Raw genomic sequence first — 19,769 nt, forward strand, 5'->3', positions numbered from 1 at the left:
TGTATGTGTAATATAATATTATGTGATATACATATATGTATGTATTTTACATATTGTAACAACTATTGAAAAGAATGTATTAATAAAGATTTTGTATTTCATATATTTTTATATTTCAAATACTTTATATGTTGTACACATATTTTTTTCTTAAAAACAAATACAGTCTGTATGAATTAAATCACATTGTCTTTATGTATCCAAGAGTTGTGTGAATTGTCAAATCCCAGCCATTTCACGTAAACCTCGTCACCCTTTCTGCGCAGTACTTTCTCCACAAGATATACGTCCGGATAATTTGCGCGATGCAACTCGTGCTCGTAGAACGCTCCAGCGACAGATGTTTTGCGATAGTCCTCGAGTAAATAGCTTACGGGATTAGTACGCTGCACTTTAACAATCTTAAACACCTCAGTTGTCCAATTTGGCGTGTAACCCTTCTCGAAAAGTTTCTTGTATTTACTAACGCGTACCGGATCGCCTACTTTGAATTTCGCCGGAGCGGCAATCTTTATGTTACTACATACCGTTTTTAAAAGTTTATCAGCGATCGCGGGAGTGACGTCGGCGGATCGCATGCCGATTGTTCGATGCTTGCGCACGTTGTAATTCGATACGAGTCGCGGCAATGCGTCGATCCACTTGTAAGTTCCATTCAGCTTAAACATCTTCCACATGTCGTTCTTCAGTGTACGATTGAATCGCTCGACGACCGATGCCTTCAATACCGAATAAGTAGAATAGTGATTGATGTCATGTTTTCGCATAAGCCGTTGCACGTCAGCGTTGTAAAATTCCTTCCCCATATCGGTTTGAATGTTTTTCGAACATATCTTGCTATCTCGAATTATCGCGACGATAGCGTCAGCCGTTTCCACCTTTACTCTTGAATGGTACAGCCTATGCGTACTTGCTCAACACATCGATAACGGTGAGTATGTAGGGGTAACCTCTGTTGAAACGAGAGTATGGATACATCTCGACGATATCAGCTTGCCACAAATCCTCGTATCTTTGCACTATAACGTGTCTTCGGGAAAAATTTTTCTCGCCGGCGCGTGCAGTTCGTTCACCAACTGCCGTCTCTCCAAACTATGTTGTTTCTTCGCTTCGTCGGTTTTTTCCGATCGCCGTTTGTTGTTTTTTATCATTCATTTCCGTTTATCGTCCTTCAATAGCCGTTCTTTATCGTCCGCTACCGTTTGATAGCTGTTCTTGACCCGTTCGTAGCTGTTTTTGACCCATTCGTAGCCGTTCCTGACCCGATCGCAGCTGTTCCTGACCCGTTCTCGAACTGTTAGATAACCGTCTGACAGTCGTTCCTGAGCTGTTCGTTGCCGTTCGTTGTCACTATCTAGCCGTTCGTAGCCGTGTCTGGGCCGTTTACTATCGTTCATTGTAATTTAATAGGCGTTCGATAACCGCTTGTAGCCGTTCGATAACTGTTAGTAGCCGTTCGATAGCTGTTCGTAACCAATCGATAATCCCTTCTAGCTGTTCGATAACTGTTTGATAGACGTTTCTGACCTGTTCACTGTCGCTCATTACAGTTTGATAGCCGTTCGATAACCGCTTGTAGCCGTTCGATAACTGTTAGTAGCCGTTCGATAGCTGTTCGTAACCAATCGATAATCCCTTCTAGCCGTTCGATAACTGTTTGTAACGAGTCGATAATCCCTTCTAGCTGTTCGATAACTGTTTGATAGACGTTTCTGAGCCGTTCGCACCCATTTCTGACTCGTTCACTGTCGCTCATTACAATTTGATAGCTGTTTCCGAGTTAGCGTTAGTCGCACGTCAAAGCTCGTTTATAAGTTTATAGCAGTCTGTAACTCTCGCACATCCTTCTCGAACGCAGTCAGTTTCTCGTCTGATTCTTTCTGTTGATTCATCAATGTTTTAACGTACTGTTCCACGTACAGTTTGTTGACGGCATGGGTATCAGCCTTAGATTGCGCTACACGACGAATCTTGCGCGACCTTGCGTCATAGTTTATAGCGACGCGACACAGAGCGTTTCCGCGCACGTATCTTCTCACCAATCTATCCCAATTATCACTTGTGCCGGTTGCATCATTTTTCCGTTCGAATAATCCAAATTTGTTGATAGGCATTTTTTATGCGAATGACGCCGATCAACTGATTAGTTTTGTCGAGACACTGTTTAATTTATAATAATGCCGACTTCGCGAAGTTCCTCGATGATTGATAAGAACTCGTTGTCGTTAGCGTTGTGGCCAGCTCTGCGTGAAGCGTCGAGCAATCGTAACCGATTCACTAGCTCGTTGGGGTCGTCCCAGTGCACGTAATCGATTTTATTGTCGGCTAGCGTCATCGCTTGAGGCATGAATATATCTTTTCCAGATTTCTCCATTTTCAGTTCAATCGACATCAACGGTGCGATTATTTGTCTGTATTCCCTGTTGCTCCGTAATTGGCCTTGTGCATCATATTTGCGTTTATTCGTCGCCAATAATATGCTCTTGTATTTTTGCATATCGTCTTCCGTGTAAATAACGTCATCGAGAATCCTCTTGAAGATCAACTCTTATAATCCTGGTGTACCAATGTACTTCACTTTGTCTATAATTATAGAATCATATTTATCGATGTGAATTGTTTGTTACCGAGCAACATTTGTGGGACTGCTGCGAGGCGGGCGGGACTCCTGCATAACAGAAAAATTTTTTATTTAATTTATTAATTATACATAACAAATTTATATTTTTTATTTTATTATAAAAGAGATACTTACATATAATCTCAATCTCCTCAAAAAATTCTTGCAGGCGGAATATGTCCGTCCACCACGCCTCATTTAAATACGCCCATTCGCGGGCCTCCTCCGTATCACCCCACAGTTCATTCAAGTCTCGGCGATTCTGTCGCCGCAACAATCGCACTTTTTCATTTTCGGCACATTTATAAAGCCATGGATTTCGAGGAATCCATTTATCCATTTGTCTTCGTCGTCGCCTGGGAATTCCTCTCTCATGTTCTAAAATTAACAAATTTATTAGAAGATTCATTAGATAAAAATTGAATAATATAATCGAATAATAAAAAACTTACCGGCAACGCACACGTTAAAAAGAGAGCCCTTAAAATGCTAACAATAAAATAGACCTTTCAAAATTTTGGTTTTCTATAATCTAATATTTTTTGCAGCCCTAAGAAGGGCATATTTGCAATCAACTCTGTTATTAGGATCATCAAAAAGTTGGGGCTCAAAATGTCATTAGACTCAAACGGCATTTTGCACTATATTCACAACACTTTATTCACAACACTTTTGTCCACAACTATTCGAGGCTTTATAACGAACGTCGCGGAGACAGACCCTCTCTCCATGAGCCTCTCTTCATCCCCATCGCCTCAGATAAATCGTAGTAACAATATCGGGCGCTATCTGTTTATAAATTCAGGCGGCCGAATATCTGCGCTCTCTCTCTTACCCGTAAACAGTTCCCAGCTCTCACACGTAGCTCCCAATAGTTGCATGGTCCTTGCGGGGGATGACGTCATGCGGGGAAGGAGGAACATGAGGCTTAAGGACCGCGAGAGCGCTTAGAAGAGATAGCGCGAGGCGTTTATGAGAGAGCGAGAGACGGGTGGGGGGGGGGGGACCACGAGGCTAGGAACCGCGCTTAGAAGAGCGTGAGGCGTTTATGAGATAGCGTGAGGCGTTTATGAGATAGCGAGATGCATGCGAGAGACGGGGAAGGGGAAACGCGAGGCTAAGAACCGCGAGAGTGCTTAGAAGAAAGAGCGTGAGGCGTTTATAAGATAGCGCGAGAGGCGCACGCGAGAGAGAGATAACGCGGCGAGAAAGAGATATCGCAATGAGAATTTTTAATAATTTTAATTTTTTTAATAATTTTAAATAATTTTAATAACATTTTTTTTTTAAGAAAGATAGCGTTCGCAAGAGATATATTGTGGCACAAATGGGAAAAGGAGAGAAAGGAATTTTTAAGTACATATTTTTTAATATTAATAATAATTTAATTAATAGAAATGTGTATTTACGTGTGTGTGTGTGGGGGGAAGGGGGGTTAATTTAAAAAGAATATATAAATGAATATGAAACTAATAAAAATTTTAAAAAATATAAAAGAATATATAAATATATATAAAATATATAAATTTAAGAATATAAGAATATAAGAATACAATATAAAATATAAAAAATTAATATATGTATAATGTTATATAAAATTATTGGTGGGTGGTGTCAGCTGCGACTGCGGGGCGGCTGCGGGGCGGCGGCTTCGAGACTGTGCTGACGATAGTGGGATGGCGGCGGCTGCTGCGAGACGGTAGATGCGGGACTCCTGCATAACAAAAAAACATTTTTTTATTAGTATTTTTAAAATTTTTTAATTTAAAAAAGGATACTTACCAATTTCTGCACATCAGAAATTACTTAAATATCACTGTCAGTATCTGTATCAGAATCTCTATTGAGTGTATATTTCAGATATGCTAGCCAGTGAATATGATGATGGAATCTTTGCTTCTTCTCAGGGCATGCTTTTCCGGGCCTCCGCAAACAGCATTTTTTACAGATGCATGTTTTTAGTGCATTCGTTTCATTAATTCGTAGATAACATCTCAGATTCGCGGTTGGGGAATTTTCTATACCAATTTCGCGATTTCTTAAAAAAGAACAATCAAAAGTACTGAAATGTTCTCCGATTTTTCTTGAGTTGGCATTTTCACACAACTTTCAGAAATTTCACTTAAATGTCCCAGCACAATCTCCCAAAGTTTATTGTCTGCAAATAGGGCACAGATTGCACAATACTATTTGAGACACTGAGCCTTTACATTCACAGCACTTATCTTCCAAAAGTAGAATGTATCTTTCTGTATCGTGTTTACGCACAGCACGAACACGTGAAAACAAGTCATTCACTCGCAGGAAACATGTTGTGCAAAATTTGTCACCAATTTCTTACCAATTTCATAAAAAAAAGAAAGGCAACACATTTTTTGCAGTTCATCAATGTCATCATTACCGGTCCCGTTGATCGCCACGTGACTAAATCTCCCTCGGACTTCTCAAATACGTGCTTACCAGTATTAAGACCAAAGACATTTGCCTTTTCTTTCATTTACTATTTTTGTTTTAATTGGCATAAGGCCAACTTGCATTATTTTTATAGTTAAAATAAAATTAGAGTATTTTTTTTGTGTGACTAAAATCATCGCCTTAATTTTTGTTGCCTCGACATATCTTTCCGCCTCACTTCACCCACCAGACTCTCACCGGACTCTTATTCAAACACCATCTGTTTTTTACATAAATCGATTCCTCACAATATTCTGCATAAAAGTTATAAAAATAGAATGATCAAAAAGTGAATAGTCTTTTTATGTCCTCCTTAAAACCATTCAACTTTTATTTGAATTTTTCAAAACATTTTTTCAAACATTTTTAAATAAAATCATTAATTTGCAAGATATAGCACTCTATAAGTGTTAAAAAAGGACACTGTGTGTGTGTGTGTGTGTGTGTGTGTGTGTGTGTAATATGCATGTATATGTATGTACATATGTATGTACATATAAGTGTTGTCTGATCAGGATGAATATATTTACTTTAGCAAAGCTTACCTATCTATAACGTGTCCAGTCAATAATTTTCCATTACCGCATGCCATAGCAACTTCCGTACTATCACTAGACCAAGCTATGCTGTAAATGCTGCCAGTATTCACTTTTTCCATAGAATGTAACCACTGAAATGTAACAACAATATATTGTTAATTATTAATACAATTAAATAATACAATTTTATAATAAAATTAAAAATATTAAAGAATAAAATATTTAATTCAAAATAAATGTAAATTGTTAGACATGGATATGCTATACAATACATAAAATATATCTTAATACAGAGTGTCCCATTTTAAAGGATCCACTCAAATATCTCACTGCGCTAAATCGAAAAATGTTTCAAACAAAAGTTGTACGGCTTCAAGGGGGGACATAAGATAGTAGTAAAAATTCGACCTTGGATAGTGTTTGAAGGTCACGTGAAGGTCACCTTCAATTTTTTAAATAGAATCCCCTCTTTTTCATTGAATATTTTTGTAGCTTACCTGGAGAGTTTTCCAAAACCTTATAACAAAATGTTCTTCCGTTAAGTATTATGAGACTTAAAAGATACAGTTTTGATATAAAATACAAAATATCCTATAAGTTATTCAGTTTTCGGTAATCTTACCTTAATACTTTTATGCATAGAAAACCGAGACCAATCAATTGGTGTAAAGAAAACGCATAATTATTTTTAAAAAATATGTTGCAAATTAGATATTTTTTTTTTAAACAACTATGTGTTTTCTTTATACCAATCGATTCCTCTTATGTCCCCCTTAAAGCCATACAACTTTTGTTTGAAACATTTCTCCATTTAACGCAGTGTTTCTGAGATATTTGAGTGGATCCTTTAAAATGAAACCGAAAACGTAACAGACATATTTTTTAGCATTTAACTATTTGGTAAAACAATGCTCGGATAGGTCAACTTTGTTGTCAAGAGGGACAGATTAATTGCCTATTTTCGTTCACCTAACTTCAACCCCAAAAAGGGGTTAATTTCACCTTAAACATTTCACCCCAAAAATTTCACCCTAAAAATATGTCTATTTTGTTTTCAGTGGGCCACTTTGGTAAAACTGAAAGAGAGCTCCGTCCTCTCCAATTTTGTTCAAACTTACCAATATTGTGTATTTTTGTGCGTAGAATAAGAATCTGTAAAGTAAAAGTGTCGCTCTCAAGTAGGAAAAAAGTTACGAAGTGTTAAAGTGGTAGTTGTGAGGTAAGGAAATCTGTCATGCCGACAAAAGTTGCGTTCCGAAATTTACGATGTTCTACCTCGCGAGGTTTACCTTCGCAAAGCTTTGCGTGGAAAGTTGCAAACCCATGTGGAACCTCGCTTCGCATGGGAAAGTATAAGTATATATGGACACAGTGGGTTTCGCCCTCCTGCGGGGGGCTCCACTACCAAAAAACTAGACACATAGGTTTGGGTTTAACCTCGCTCGCGTGGAAAGTTGCAAACCCACGTGGAACCTCGCTTTACGTGAAAAATTGTAAACCCATGTGGAACCTCGCTTTGCGTGGGAAAGTACATGCGTGGATTCAATGGGGGGGGCTCCACTTCCGGAAGATATAACCTAACCTAACCCAAACCTATTTTAATTTTAAATTGGAAATAGGGTTTGGGTTATAGTAATAAATTTTTTTAATGGAAACCCATATTTTTTATTATAACATCTTTTTCTACTAATTAATTTGAACAACTTTGATCTGAAGCATTTTTTATTTTCTTCAAAATTCATTCTCACCTTCACTTAAGGTTAACCTTCACTAACCTTGGAGACGCCGCCCAAGGTCAAATGAATATTACTATGTTATGTCCCCCTCAAAACCCTACAACTTTTGTAGAAAACATTTTTCGATTTAACGCAGTGTTTCTGACAATGAGATATTTGAGTGGATCCTTTAAAATGGGACACCTGGTGTATATATATATATATATATATATATATATATATATTAGATGAGTCAATTGAAAACCTTACCCCTGTCTAGCTGACCCTTCCACATTTCAAAAATTTAAAAAAAATCAATAACGCAAAATAATAAGCTATTTATGAACTTTCATATCCCGCAAATTAAAAATGTTGACCTCGTATTGGGCAGGAATTTAATATTTTTTGCGGGGGGGCTGAGTCGACGTCGACTTAAAAATAAAAATATTGAATCAATCTTTGCGGCAGAGTTAGGAGCTATTTATGAACTTTCAAATTTATATAGTTTCAATTTTTGAGCTTATCCCTTTAATACCACAACCCTTTAATTGACGCAATTCACAAAAAAAATTATTTAAGTCCGAAATAAATGGAGCACTTAATTCACCGTTTAGATATCTTAAAATAACATTAATTAACAAGTATTTTTACCAGTAACTGTCCAGCTCCTAATTTTTTAATAGGACTTTACTCTTGTACCGCAGTAGGCGCGACCGATGTTTAGTCCGAAATTCTGCCAAACAAGCATGTAATTCGGCGTTTAGATATCTTAAAATAACATTAATTAATAACATTAATTAATAAATATTTTCATACCAACAACTGTCCAGATTTTAAGTTCTTAATAGGACTATACTCTATTTTTACTCTACTTGTAGTTTTTATTTTGATGAACTATACTATATATTATTTAAAATTTTTTTTATAAATTAAGTTAATATTAATATATGAAATTTTATTAATATATCGATATCATATAATGCGCATATTATAAAATGAATTAATTATAAATATAATTAATTTAAAATTAATTATAAATTTTACATATATATATATATATGTATATATATATATACATATATATATATATACATATATATATATATACATATATATTAACTTTTAAGTCCGCGTTACGCGCGAAAATACTTCAGAATTATTTTTTTTTTACAATAGACGAAAAAAATTTGTTATACACCCCCGGTGTTGCAGGGGAGTGTAGGACTCTCACTCGTTAAAAACTCTCTTTGTACACAAAATCAAAATCTCAGGAAACTCTCGCTATACAAAAAAAATTTAAAAATGTTGGCACCGATTTAAAAAAAATCAGTCGATTAATAAATAAATGCTCTCATCCTACTAAAAACCCTCTCTATATATACACACTCACACTCACGCCACAACTAAGAGGTGATTTTTAAAAATGTGTGTGTGTGTGTGTGTGGGCAGGTGCGTGCGTGCGTGTGTGTGTGTGTGTGTGTGTGTGTGTGTGTGTGTGTTATAGAGGAGTGTATGACTCTATCGAAAAAAAATAAATAAATAAATAAAAAATATTTTTAAAAACTACATCGTCGCCATTCTCGTAAAATTTGAAAAATTTTGGTACCATTTTCAAGAAAATCGGTCCATTAATGAATGAGTAGCTCGTGATCAGGCAGACAGACAGACGGTACTTATATGTATATACGTATAATATATGTATATATATTGTGACGTTGCCGTCACGACGCGCGTCCCTCCTGCCTTAATCGCGGGGCAAGGACAGAACGGCCGCGCCACGCGAGAGAGAGTACGAGAGCCATACAGATTTTCCCCGGAGAGACGGTTTGCGATAGCGTCAAGATTCTTATTATTAATTCGCGTTTTATTTTAATTTTTGTATATCGTACTGGGAGTCTTGCCGAAAGAACGTAATTTAATAACAAAGGAGAGGTAGCGATACCGAAAACATTGGCGACAACCTTGGCGGGCCACAAAAACAGCCCGGAGCGACAATATTTGCCAGGTACGGGAATTCGGCCGATCCAAGGACGCAGCCGTTACCGCGCGGAATGCGCAGATCCTCGAGTCAGGGCAGTGACGCACCCGGAGGGGGCGAGGAGTCACCCCGGACCACCGAGGTTAAAAGTATTCTGCGGCAGTCCAACGGAACCGGAAACCGAGTTCGGACACCCCTTTGGACATTACGAGGCCCAAGGACCGGCGTAGAGTGGCGTAATTAGCGCCTAGAATAATTGTTGCGACTTCTCAATCAGTGTTGTCAATTTTGGTCGCGCAACGCGGGGCGGCGGGGGGTGGGGAGAGAGGCGTGGTGGGGGGCTAGGTGGTTGAAACGGCGTGGGGGGTGGGGGGATGCGCGTGTGAACACGCCGGCGCGTTGCGCGCGTACTTTCCCCACCCTGCCCCAGTCACCCAGCCTCCCACCACGCTTCTCCCCCCACCTCCCGCCGCCACGCATTGCGCAACCTGAAATTGACAACACTGTTCTCAATAAGGACGCTGTCGCCCTAAGCAATGATGCCAATTTCAGGAGCGAGCAACGAGTGGCGGCGGGCGGTGGGGGGAGAGGCGTGCTGGGGGGGGGGGCTAGTTGGCTAAGACGGAGTGGTGGCTGGGGGATGCGCGCGCCGTCCCAATTTCAGGGGCGAGCTTTGACTATAGAAATATGGACTGCCAGTCCCCCACTTTCCCTATAAGATTTCTGTGCATCGCAATGAATCCAACATCTTCGAGATTTAAGCCCCGCCCCATAGACCAAAGACCGGGAAATTTGAAAAATAAACTGCATTTTTTAAAATCCACAATTATATTTTCTAGTTTTCAGTTACAAAATAATGTAAAAAAATTAAAAATTACACTTTTTAATATACTAGAGCATTATAAGCGCGCGCGTACAAATGCATACAAAAAATATGTAATTAAATATAAAATTTGAACATAACATATAGTAAGTATATAATAGTAGTATAAATTATAAAAACATAAACAACTTGTATAATTATTTGCATATACATTTAAAATTTGAACATAATAATAAATGGTAAGTAATAATATAAATTTATAGAACATAAATAACTTATATAGGATGTTAAAAAAGTGTTGCATACGCTCAACGCTATTCGATAGAGAATAAAAATTTAAGAAAAAATGTCTAATACTAAATTTTTCGATGCGATGAATAGTTTCGCTGCAATTAATTATTGTAATTAATCAATCAGCACGGAGCTACAAGAGAAAACAAATGATGGAACGCGCGAAGTGGGAAAAAATTTTCCGAAAAAATTATTTAAAGAGAAATAGCTTGCTCAAGTGCGAATTTGGTCTCATAAAATTTATTTTAGGTCTCATTTTTTAAATTCAGACAAGGTAAAATTATTCATCGCATCAAAAAATAGTATTAGACATTTTTTCTTAGATTTTCATTCTCTATCAAATGGCATTGAGCGTAGTCGACACTTTTCTAATATCTTGTATAATTATATGCAGATACGTTTACTGATCACTAAGAATAATTGGTTTTGTTAAATTATGTCTAAGAAATGAATTGTGATGTCTCAATGTAAATTGTTTGCCATAATAAAATAATTTAATTTTTAAAATTAACTGAAAAATTAATTTTATAATTAATTTTATTAAAGCAAGATATTTGGAAAATAAACAATTAATTTGATATCGTCTAAAAATTAAGTATAATGATAATTTAAATGTACTAACAGTCGTTATTCGATCAAGTGTAAAGTCCTGTGATTAATAGAAAAAATATTAGGAATAAATATTAAATATTAAGAATAAGAATTATTTTAAAATAATAAAATTGAAAAAACTTTGATATAAAAATATAAATTCGGGTATAAAGGGTTCTTACTAGTTTATTAACTCTTACTAGTCCTTTATACCCGACCCAGTAAGCAAAATGTTAGCAGTATGTCGGCAGATTGACATCAACTGCGTCCGCATTAAACTTGTGTTTTGTCAGCAGATTCTGCTGACATAACATGACAGCAGATTGGCGGCAGAAATCGAACAGATCTGCACAATACCTTTGATGGGAGATTGACGGCAGAAACCGAACAGATCTGTCAAACACAATCTGACAGCAAATTGGCGGCAGAAACTAAGCAGATCTGTCAAACACAATCTGACAGCAAATTCGCGGCAGAAATCGAGCAGGACCTGCAGTTTCTTGCAATTTGAGCATAAATATATTAATAAAATTGAATATTTAATGAAATTGAAATTTAAATAAATTTAACAAATGCATATGATGTTATCAATTAATTATAATTTTCTTTTCATAAATATGACATTATTAATGTATAACATATATGTTATATCGTAGTTATATCTCATATAACAAATGTTCAATTTAATTAAATTTTAATAATAAAATAAATTGTAAAAATAAATTAATTTTTAAAATTTAAGATATTATTTATATCAGAATTAAATTCTTGCTTTATGCTTTAAATGAATAGGAAATAAATCAATATAGGAAGTAAATGGATAATTTTCCATTTATCCTATTGATTCTAATCAGTTTAAAAAAACTGATAGAAATATACTTTTGATCTTTTATTAATAGGCCACGACTTTTGCAGACTTTATATGTATTTTTAACAGAAATTTGATTGCGAGAAAATACATCGCATAGCGGTAAGCGAAGGAACTATTAAATAACTGCAAAATGCAACTTCTGTTGTCAATTTGTCATCAGATTGTGCGCACGCAAATCTTGCTCGATTTCTGCCGCCAATCTGACATGAAACTGCGTTGCGCAGATTTCCAGCAGATCCTGCTCGGTTTCTGCCGCCAATCTGCTATGATAATTTTATACAAATCCTACTTGGTTTCTGCTGCTGACTTGCTACCAAATTATGTCAGCAGATTTTGTAACATTTCTGCCAACATTCTGCTATCATTATTTTATATAACAGATTTTGTATACAATCTGCAGTTTTTTGCTAGCAAAAATATATAGCAGACGTTTGGCAAAATCTGTTCAAACAGATTTGACTGTCTGGGGAATTTGTATTTTTATATGAGTGTTTTTTCGATTTTATTATTTTAGAATAATTCTTATTCCTAATATTTAATATTTATTCCTAATATTTTCTCTATTGTGCGCAGGCCTAGTGAACTGTTTGGCAGACGCTTGAACGATTAGAAGTCGACAGTGTCCCTTTAGTTCCCGCATTACTCAATTGGTCGATAGTGGCGCTGCACATCTTGGCTACAAGCTGAAGTTAGCTACTGGCAGTCCATATTTCTATAGTCAAAGGGGGCGAGCAACGAGCGGTGGCGGGCGGTGGGGGGAGAGGCGTGATGGGGGGGCTAGTTGGCTAAGACAGGGTGGGGGCTGGGGCGCGCGCCGTCTCAGTTAACTAGCCCCCCCCACCACGCCTCTCCCCCCACCGCCCGCCGCCGCTCGTTGCTCGGCCCTGAAATTAGCATCACTGGCCCTAAGTACGGCCGTGCGTAGGCCGAGCGACAGCGATAAGCCACGCGATGCTATAATTAAATGGGCGTGCCGCGCACCCCATTTCGCGCAGGATTGAGCCACGATATTGATCCGGGGCAATAGATCCTTCACTCTTGTGCTGCCTACCTCGCGTGTCGCGTGCCCGCTCCCGAGTACCAGCTGATTGCGAAAACCGAGAGCGAAGCTGAGTTACCGAGGACGAGAGGAGCTCCAGGAGAGAAAAACTCTTGTCGGTGAGGCTACCCGTGCCGTAAGTTGCGAATTACGTTATTGTACGTCCGAGCCTTGACCGCTCTAACGCCGTCGCGAGCTTTTTTGGTGATTTTGGGTATTTGTGCGGGCCTTGCCCGAGCTTTTGCGATTTAGCGTTTGCGAGCGACCGGTGTTAAGCGGCGGGAGCCTTCGAGACCGTCAGTCCGTGAGTTCAATTACGCGGCATTATCTTCTCTCCGGGATTCGGTCAGGTATTGCGTATCGCGTGTATTTGCGTTATCGTATTTTAATTACGTCTCGTCGTTAAGAGAGTGTCGTCGTTGTAACTGGCCCAACTTTAACCACAAAATACTATAACCGGGATAAATCTCTCTCGTCGTTGCCCGCGACTCGCGCCTTGAGAGCATATTCAGTATCTTCTCGTGTCTTAAAATCTGGACAGCTTAGCATAGTACGCGCTATCGTTATTTGTAGTCTCGCGGCTATTGTTGAATTGTATTTATCGTTCGTGAATTTGCGCCATCGCAATACGATTTTTTTCGCAGTTCTGATCTATTTGAGTTGTCGCTCTCGATATTAATTGGACTATTACTTTCCGTTTCTGTTGCAATTCTTTGATTTTTTATTATTATCAATTTGATTATTTTACTTTTCTTTATTTTCTTATTTTTCTGTTACAATAAATTTCTATTATCATTTTTGTTATTTATATTGGATCTTTTATTTGGTATCTCGTCTCGTCACATAAAATTGTAAGTCCTGTGTTCGATTTCCTTTGCAACTTTACTATTCTGGAGTCCATTAGCGGCAACACCACCCTGCCCCTCTACCGTTAGGTAAGCTAATCGGCCCGTAGCGGGATATCGGCCAAGATTTCGCGTTGAATAATATCGCGACTTGACGCATGAAAGATCGCGTCTGGCGCCCAATTATAATTCGAGTCTCGCGATTACTTCAGCCTTTTTCCTCCGCTGCGGTACGCGCGGAGCGCCCTACACCTGAGTTCCTTACGCGCGAGTTACGAGAATTCCCTTTTTGTTGACGGCCCTGCTCCGTTCTTCCGACTTTTCGCGAGTCGGAAGAAAAACTCGTCGCAATATATATATATTGTATATATGTAGATGAAACCATTTTTAACGAAAAAGAATCATGTTATTCTCTTTTTAATATTTATAAACATTTCTTATTGTGTTTCCATTTACTTTAGTCATACAATATATCCTTACATTATATCAGTTTCTTTTCGAATTTCTTTCTATTAAATATTATTGCAATATTATAAATAAATATATTAAAAAAAAATAAAAAACAATATTTATTATATTTGCTTGAAATGGAGCATTGTCTTTTTGTTCTGAAACATTTATTTGCACTGCCCAAAAGAAAATGTTCTTCAATTTACTAAAATGTTCTTCATTTTACTAAATTGTTCTTTTATGAGAAATGCATGAATTTGCAATGTTAGAAAATATTTCTTTCGTAGGACAGCTTTCGTCACACGATGATTTGCAAACTTGGTATTGTTAAAAATAATTTTGTGCATAAATATGCTACAGTAACTTCACAATTAATAAAATTATGAGATCCTATTTTTACTGGGAAAATATCTTGCAAAATTTTTGCACAATTATATGTATTTCTTGAAATTCCTTTTGTTGATGTATCTAACACCATTTGAAAAAATAAATTTTCTTGTGCCATTAAACTGTACTTATTTTCAAACGCTTTGTTATTATGAAGTACTACTGAAAATATTTGGCATACGCTATTAAAAGCGCAAGTATTCACTAGCGTCAGTTGTTTTTCTTTTATATTTATAGCTTTTAATGTTAAGTAATTATTATTGCTTAAAATGGGGATCTTCATTATCATATAATACTAATAATTTTTTTTGTAAATATATATTATAATATTAGTTTTGGTATCGCTAAACCACGCCAAACATCGTTGAGGTGTGACACCTTACTTGTGATACGATGTGACAAGTTGACAAGATATACAAATGCATTTTTGTCCAAATTCTTCTTCAATAACTATTGAACAAAAATGTGATGCGTAACATTTTTTTTACATATGTGGCATTTATGAGCACCAAAAAAATCATTATTTTTACAAGCAAGGGACATTCTTCAATTTGTGAATTATCATATGTGGTTGTTATATTAGATTGTATATTGATATTAGTATTTATTACTTCGGTGTTGATATTTTGCAATATATTTAATGCGCCTAAAATTTTTTTCTAATGCTATTTACTACAATTAAGACAGCTTTTGAGATATTCAATATATTTAAGAATAAATAAATCAGCTCACATTGATTATTTATTATTTGCGAGTAATTGTGTTTTTATGATAGTAAATTCTGCTTCAACATCTCTAAATGCTGATAATTTTTCGTATTCAAATTTATCTCGATACATAGCTAACCAAAGATGAAACCATTTTCTGTCTTTTAATAGTTTTATTTCTAATTGAGGAAAATGAGCATTTTTTCTGTCGCCACACACACACACGCACACACGCGCGCACGCACGCACGCACGCACGCACGCACGCACGCACGCACGCACGCACGCACGCACGCACGCACGCACGCACGCGCGCGAACACGCACACGCACACGCACACACGCACACACACATATTATCAATCAAATTTTTATAAACACTAGAAAAACACAAGCGCGTGCTGCGCGTGCGCCATTCTTCGGTTTTATATTAAGAAATAAAATTTTATTTCTTAATATTGGTTTTATTTAAGAAAAAAATTAATATATATATGTAGTTTATTTAATTTTGATTAATATTTTTTGACAGAAGTTAGCTGATTAAAGCGTTAATTTGATAATTAAATTTTAAAATAAATATGTATATGTCATAGAAATTGTAATAATAATGTTATACAATAATATTTTAGGACAGAAATCAGCTAATTTCTGCCGAAAATATTAATCGAGTTTAAGAAATTATAACATATTATTTAAAACATTATTATTTTAATTTTTATGCTATATTATTATTTTAAAAATTAATTAGCAAATTGACGCTTTAAACAGCTAATATTTGTCAAAAAATATTAATAAAGTAAAAATTTGCTAACTGAATTTTAAAATAATTATATGTTATAAAAACTGAAATATAGAAATATGTTGCAAATTATATGTTATAATACTTTTTCTGTGCGATTAATTTTTTTGACAGAAAAATCAGCTATCTGTCAAAAATAACAATCGAATTTTAAGTATTATAACGAATTCATATATTTAAGAGGCCAACTTTTCGAGCCATTATTAGGGTGTTATATTAAACTCAAGTTTATTCAATTTATTATACAAAATATAATAAAATATAAATGGAAAGTATAAACGTCTCAACTGCACGCAGTCTTCTTCAGTATTATAAAAATTCTTACAAACAACTTAATCCTAAACATTGGCAGTAATAAAATTACTATGAAACGAGCAATTTGGTGAAAATTTATGCGTATTATAATGTGTCATATTCGAATTGTCGTACGTGTATTCGTTGTGATATGATCAATCTCAGAGATGATAAATGAATCCCGTAAATTTCATCGTTGATATGCGAGAAATTGTTACTAGTAGAAAGCACTGTGAGTGATGAATAAAGATTAATTAAAATGTCAATTGTTATAAAAAAACCAATACGGAATTGGCACGCTTGCTTACGTATCGCTCTTCTTGACATATCCTTAGACAGACCGGTATGGTAAGACCGCTCATTTCCAACTGTAATTTTGTCTCAATTTGTGTATGTTTTTATGTGTTCGGTTAAGTATGCCTGAAATAATATTTGACCTATTTGTCTGTGTATTTATTTTATGTTTGCTAATTTTTCTAAAATATCATAATACGAATCATTTAGTAACTCACAAGTAACACTACTCAAGTGCCATTCGCCGATATTCTTGAAACTTTGGACACACGTAGTACATTAATCGAAAAACATTAAACACGTGTTTTTTTATTTTGGCTAACAAGGCGTTTTAAGGTCGGGTATAGTACCACTATCTTGCCTTCACTGGTCGGGTATAATACCACTATCTTGCCTTCACTGGCTGGGTAGACCTTCCCATTGTCTGCGTGTTTTTGAGATCGCTAATGACGATTTTGATATTAGTTTAACGAGATTCAGAATGGCAAATACAAAATGGTGGACAAAATCGCAGAAGTTTCAAAAACTTTATTTAACGCCATTTGCGAAGTTTATTAAATACATGATTACGATTTTGGCAACAGTTATATCAATCTAGAGGTGGCGGATGAAAAATTCAATATGACGCATCCAAATGGCGGAAACTGAAGGCAATGGGAAGGTCTACCCAGCCAGTGAAGGCAAGATAGTGGTACTATACCCGACCAGTGAAGGCAAGATAGTGGTACTATACCCGACCTTAAAACGCCTTGTTAGCCAAAATAAAAAAACACGTGTTTTTCGATGTACTACGTGTGTGCAAAGTTTCAAGAATATCGGCGAATAGCACTTGAGTAGTGTTACTTGTCAGTATCTTTATTTAAGTTTAACCCGTTTGTTTGTTCCTTAATGTGCAACATCTCAGAAATGAGTCTTTTATGATAATTACTTTCGCTGTCTAAAATCTTCACGTTATCCCAGTCGAAAGTATGGTGTTCATTGATTATGTGTTCAGAAATTACCGTATGTTTATTCGAATCTAATCTAATATTGTATCTGTGTTCTTTCATTCTAGTCTGTAATTGTCTCTTCGTTTGACCTACGTAGGATGCATTACAATCATTGCAATTGATCTTATACACAACATTTGAGATAAGTGGGCGTTCATTTTTATCTTTATGTGTCTTAATGATTTTATCAAGTTTATTGAAACATCTATATCCTATTATGAAGTTCGAGTTTTTAAACGAAGAGACCACCATTTCTGAGATCCTATTAATGTAAGGTATAACAAATAATTTTTTTGTTACTGATTCCTTGTCTGTCTCTTTTATTTTCCTTGAGTTGATTTGTTTGTTTATAATGCTTTTTTTGGAAATGAGATGTCCTACCCGGTGATTAATTATGTTAAAAATGAGGTCAAGAGAGTAACCGTTACTTATTAGTATATTGATAATTAATTCCAAATTTTTATTGAAAAATTGAGGGTGTGACAGTAATAGACCTCTGTCAACCAAGTTGTAAATTATTCCAATTTTGTGACAGAGTGGGTGGTTGGAAAAAAATGGTAGAGTTCTTCCTGAGAAGGTTTCTTTTTGGTACCAATCTATGTATATCATGTTGTTAATTATTTTAATCGTTAAGTCTAAGAAACTTAAGCTACGGTTAACCTCCTGTTCTACCGTAAATTTTAGTCTGTCATGGTACCCGTTAAAACTATCCACAAAATTTTGCAAAGACAATCCTAACATCATATTCACACGCGCGGAGAAAGGCAATGTCACTGTTGCGATGGATAGATCATATTATATTAATATAGTGTAGCTTAAGTTTCTTAGACTTAACGATTAAAATAATTAACAACATGATATACATAGATTGGTACCAAAAAGAAACCTTCTCAGGAAGAACTCTATCATTTTTTTCCAACCACCCACTCTGTCACAAAATTGGAATAATTTACAACTTGGTTGACAGAGGTCTATTGTCACACCCTCAATTTTTCAATAAAAATTTGGACTTCATAATAGGATATAGATGTTTCAATAAACTTGATAAAATCATTAAGACACATAAAGATAAAAATGAACACTCACTTATCTCAAATGTTGTGTATAAGATCAATTGCAATGATTGTAATGCATCCTACGTAGGTTAAACGAAGAGACAATTACAGACTAGAATGAAAGAACACAGATACAATATTAGATTAGATTCGAATAAACATACGGTAATTTCTGAACACATAATCAATGAACACCATACTTTCGACTGGGACAACGTGAAGATTTTAGACAGCGAAAGTAATTATCATAAAAGACTCATTTCTGAGATGTTGCACATTAAGGAACAAACAAACGGGTTAAACTTAAATAAAGATATTGAGTTACTAAATGATTCGTATTATGATATTTTAGAAAAATTAGCAAACAAAATAAATACACAGACAAATAGGTCAAATATTATTTCAGGCATACTTAACCGAACACATAAAAACATACACAAATTGAGACAAAATTACAGTTGGAAATGAGCGGTCTTACCATACCGGTCTGTCTAAGGATATGTCAAGAAGAGCGATACGTAAGCAAGCGTGCCAATTCCGTATTGGTTTTTTTATAACAATTGACATTTTAATTAATCATTATTCATCACTCACAGGTGCTTTCTACTAGTAACAATTTCTCGCATATCAACGATGAAATTTTACGGGATTCATTTATCATCTCTGAGATTGATCATATCACAACGAATACACGTACGACAATTCGAATATGACACATTATAATACGCATAAATTTTCACCAAATTGCTCGTTTCATAGTAATTTTATTACTGCCAATGTTTAGGATTAAGTTGTTTGTAAGAATTTTTATAATACTGAAAAAGACTGCGTGCAGTTGAAACGTTTATACTTTCCATTTATATTTTATTATATTTTGTATAATAAATTGAATAAACTTGAGTTTAATATAACACCCTAATAATGGCTCGAAAAGTTGGCCTCTTAAATATATGAATTCGTTTTGAACATTACACGAGCGTAGAAGACTTTCTCATTTGATTTTAAGTATTATATTATATTATTTAAAACA

General features: G+C 35.7%; 1 protein-coding gene across 1 annotated transcript in view; it reads right to left on the reverse strand.

The window, feature by feature from the left end:
- Positions 1 to 19,769, reverse strand: part of Oseg5 (intraflagellar transport protein Oseg5) — a 238,155-nt gene that overhangs the window by 108,806 nt on the left and 109,580 nt on the right. The window contains exon 7 of the mRNA XM_083040402.1: positions 5,620 to 5,744. Within this exon, the coding sequence (XP_082896528.1) occupies positions 5,620 to 5,744 (125 nt within the window). The remainder of the gene's footprint in view (positions 1 to 5,619; positions 5,745 to 19,769) is intronic.

The sequence above is a fragment of the Prenolepis imparis genome, unplaced genomic scaffold (assembly GCF_030444845.1).
Source record: "Prenolepis imparis isolate NDT839.2.m4 unplaced genomic scaffold, iyPreImpa1.0 SCAF_6, whole genome shotgun sequence".
NCBI classification, from domain to species: domain Eukaryota; kingdom Metazoa; phylum Arthropoda; class Insecta; order Hymenoptera; family Formicidae; genus Prenolepis; species Prenolepis imparis.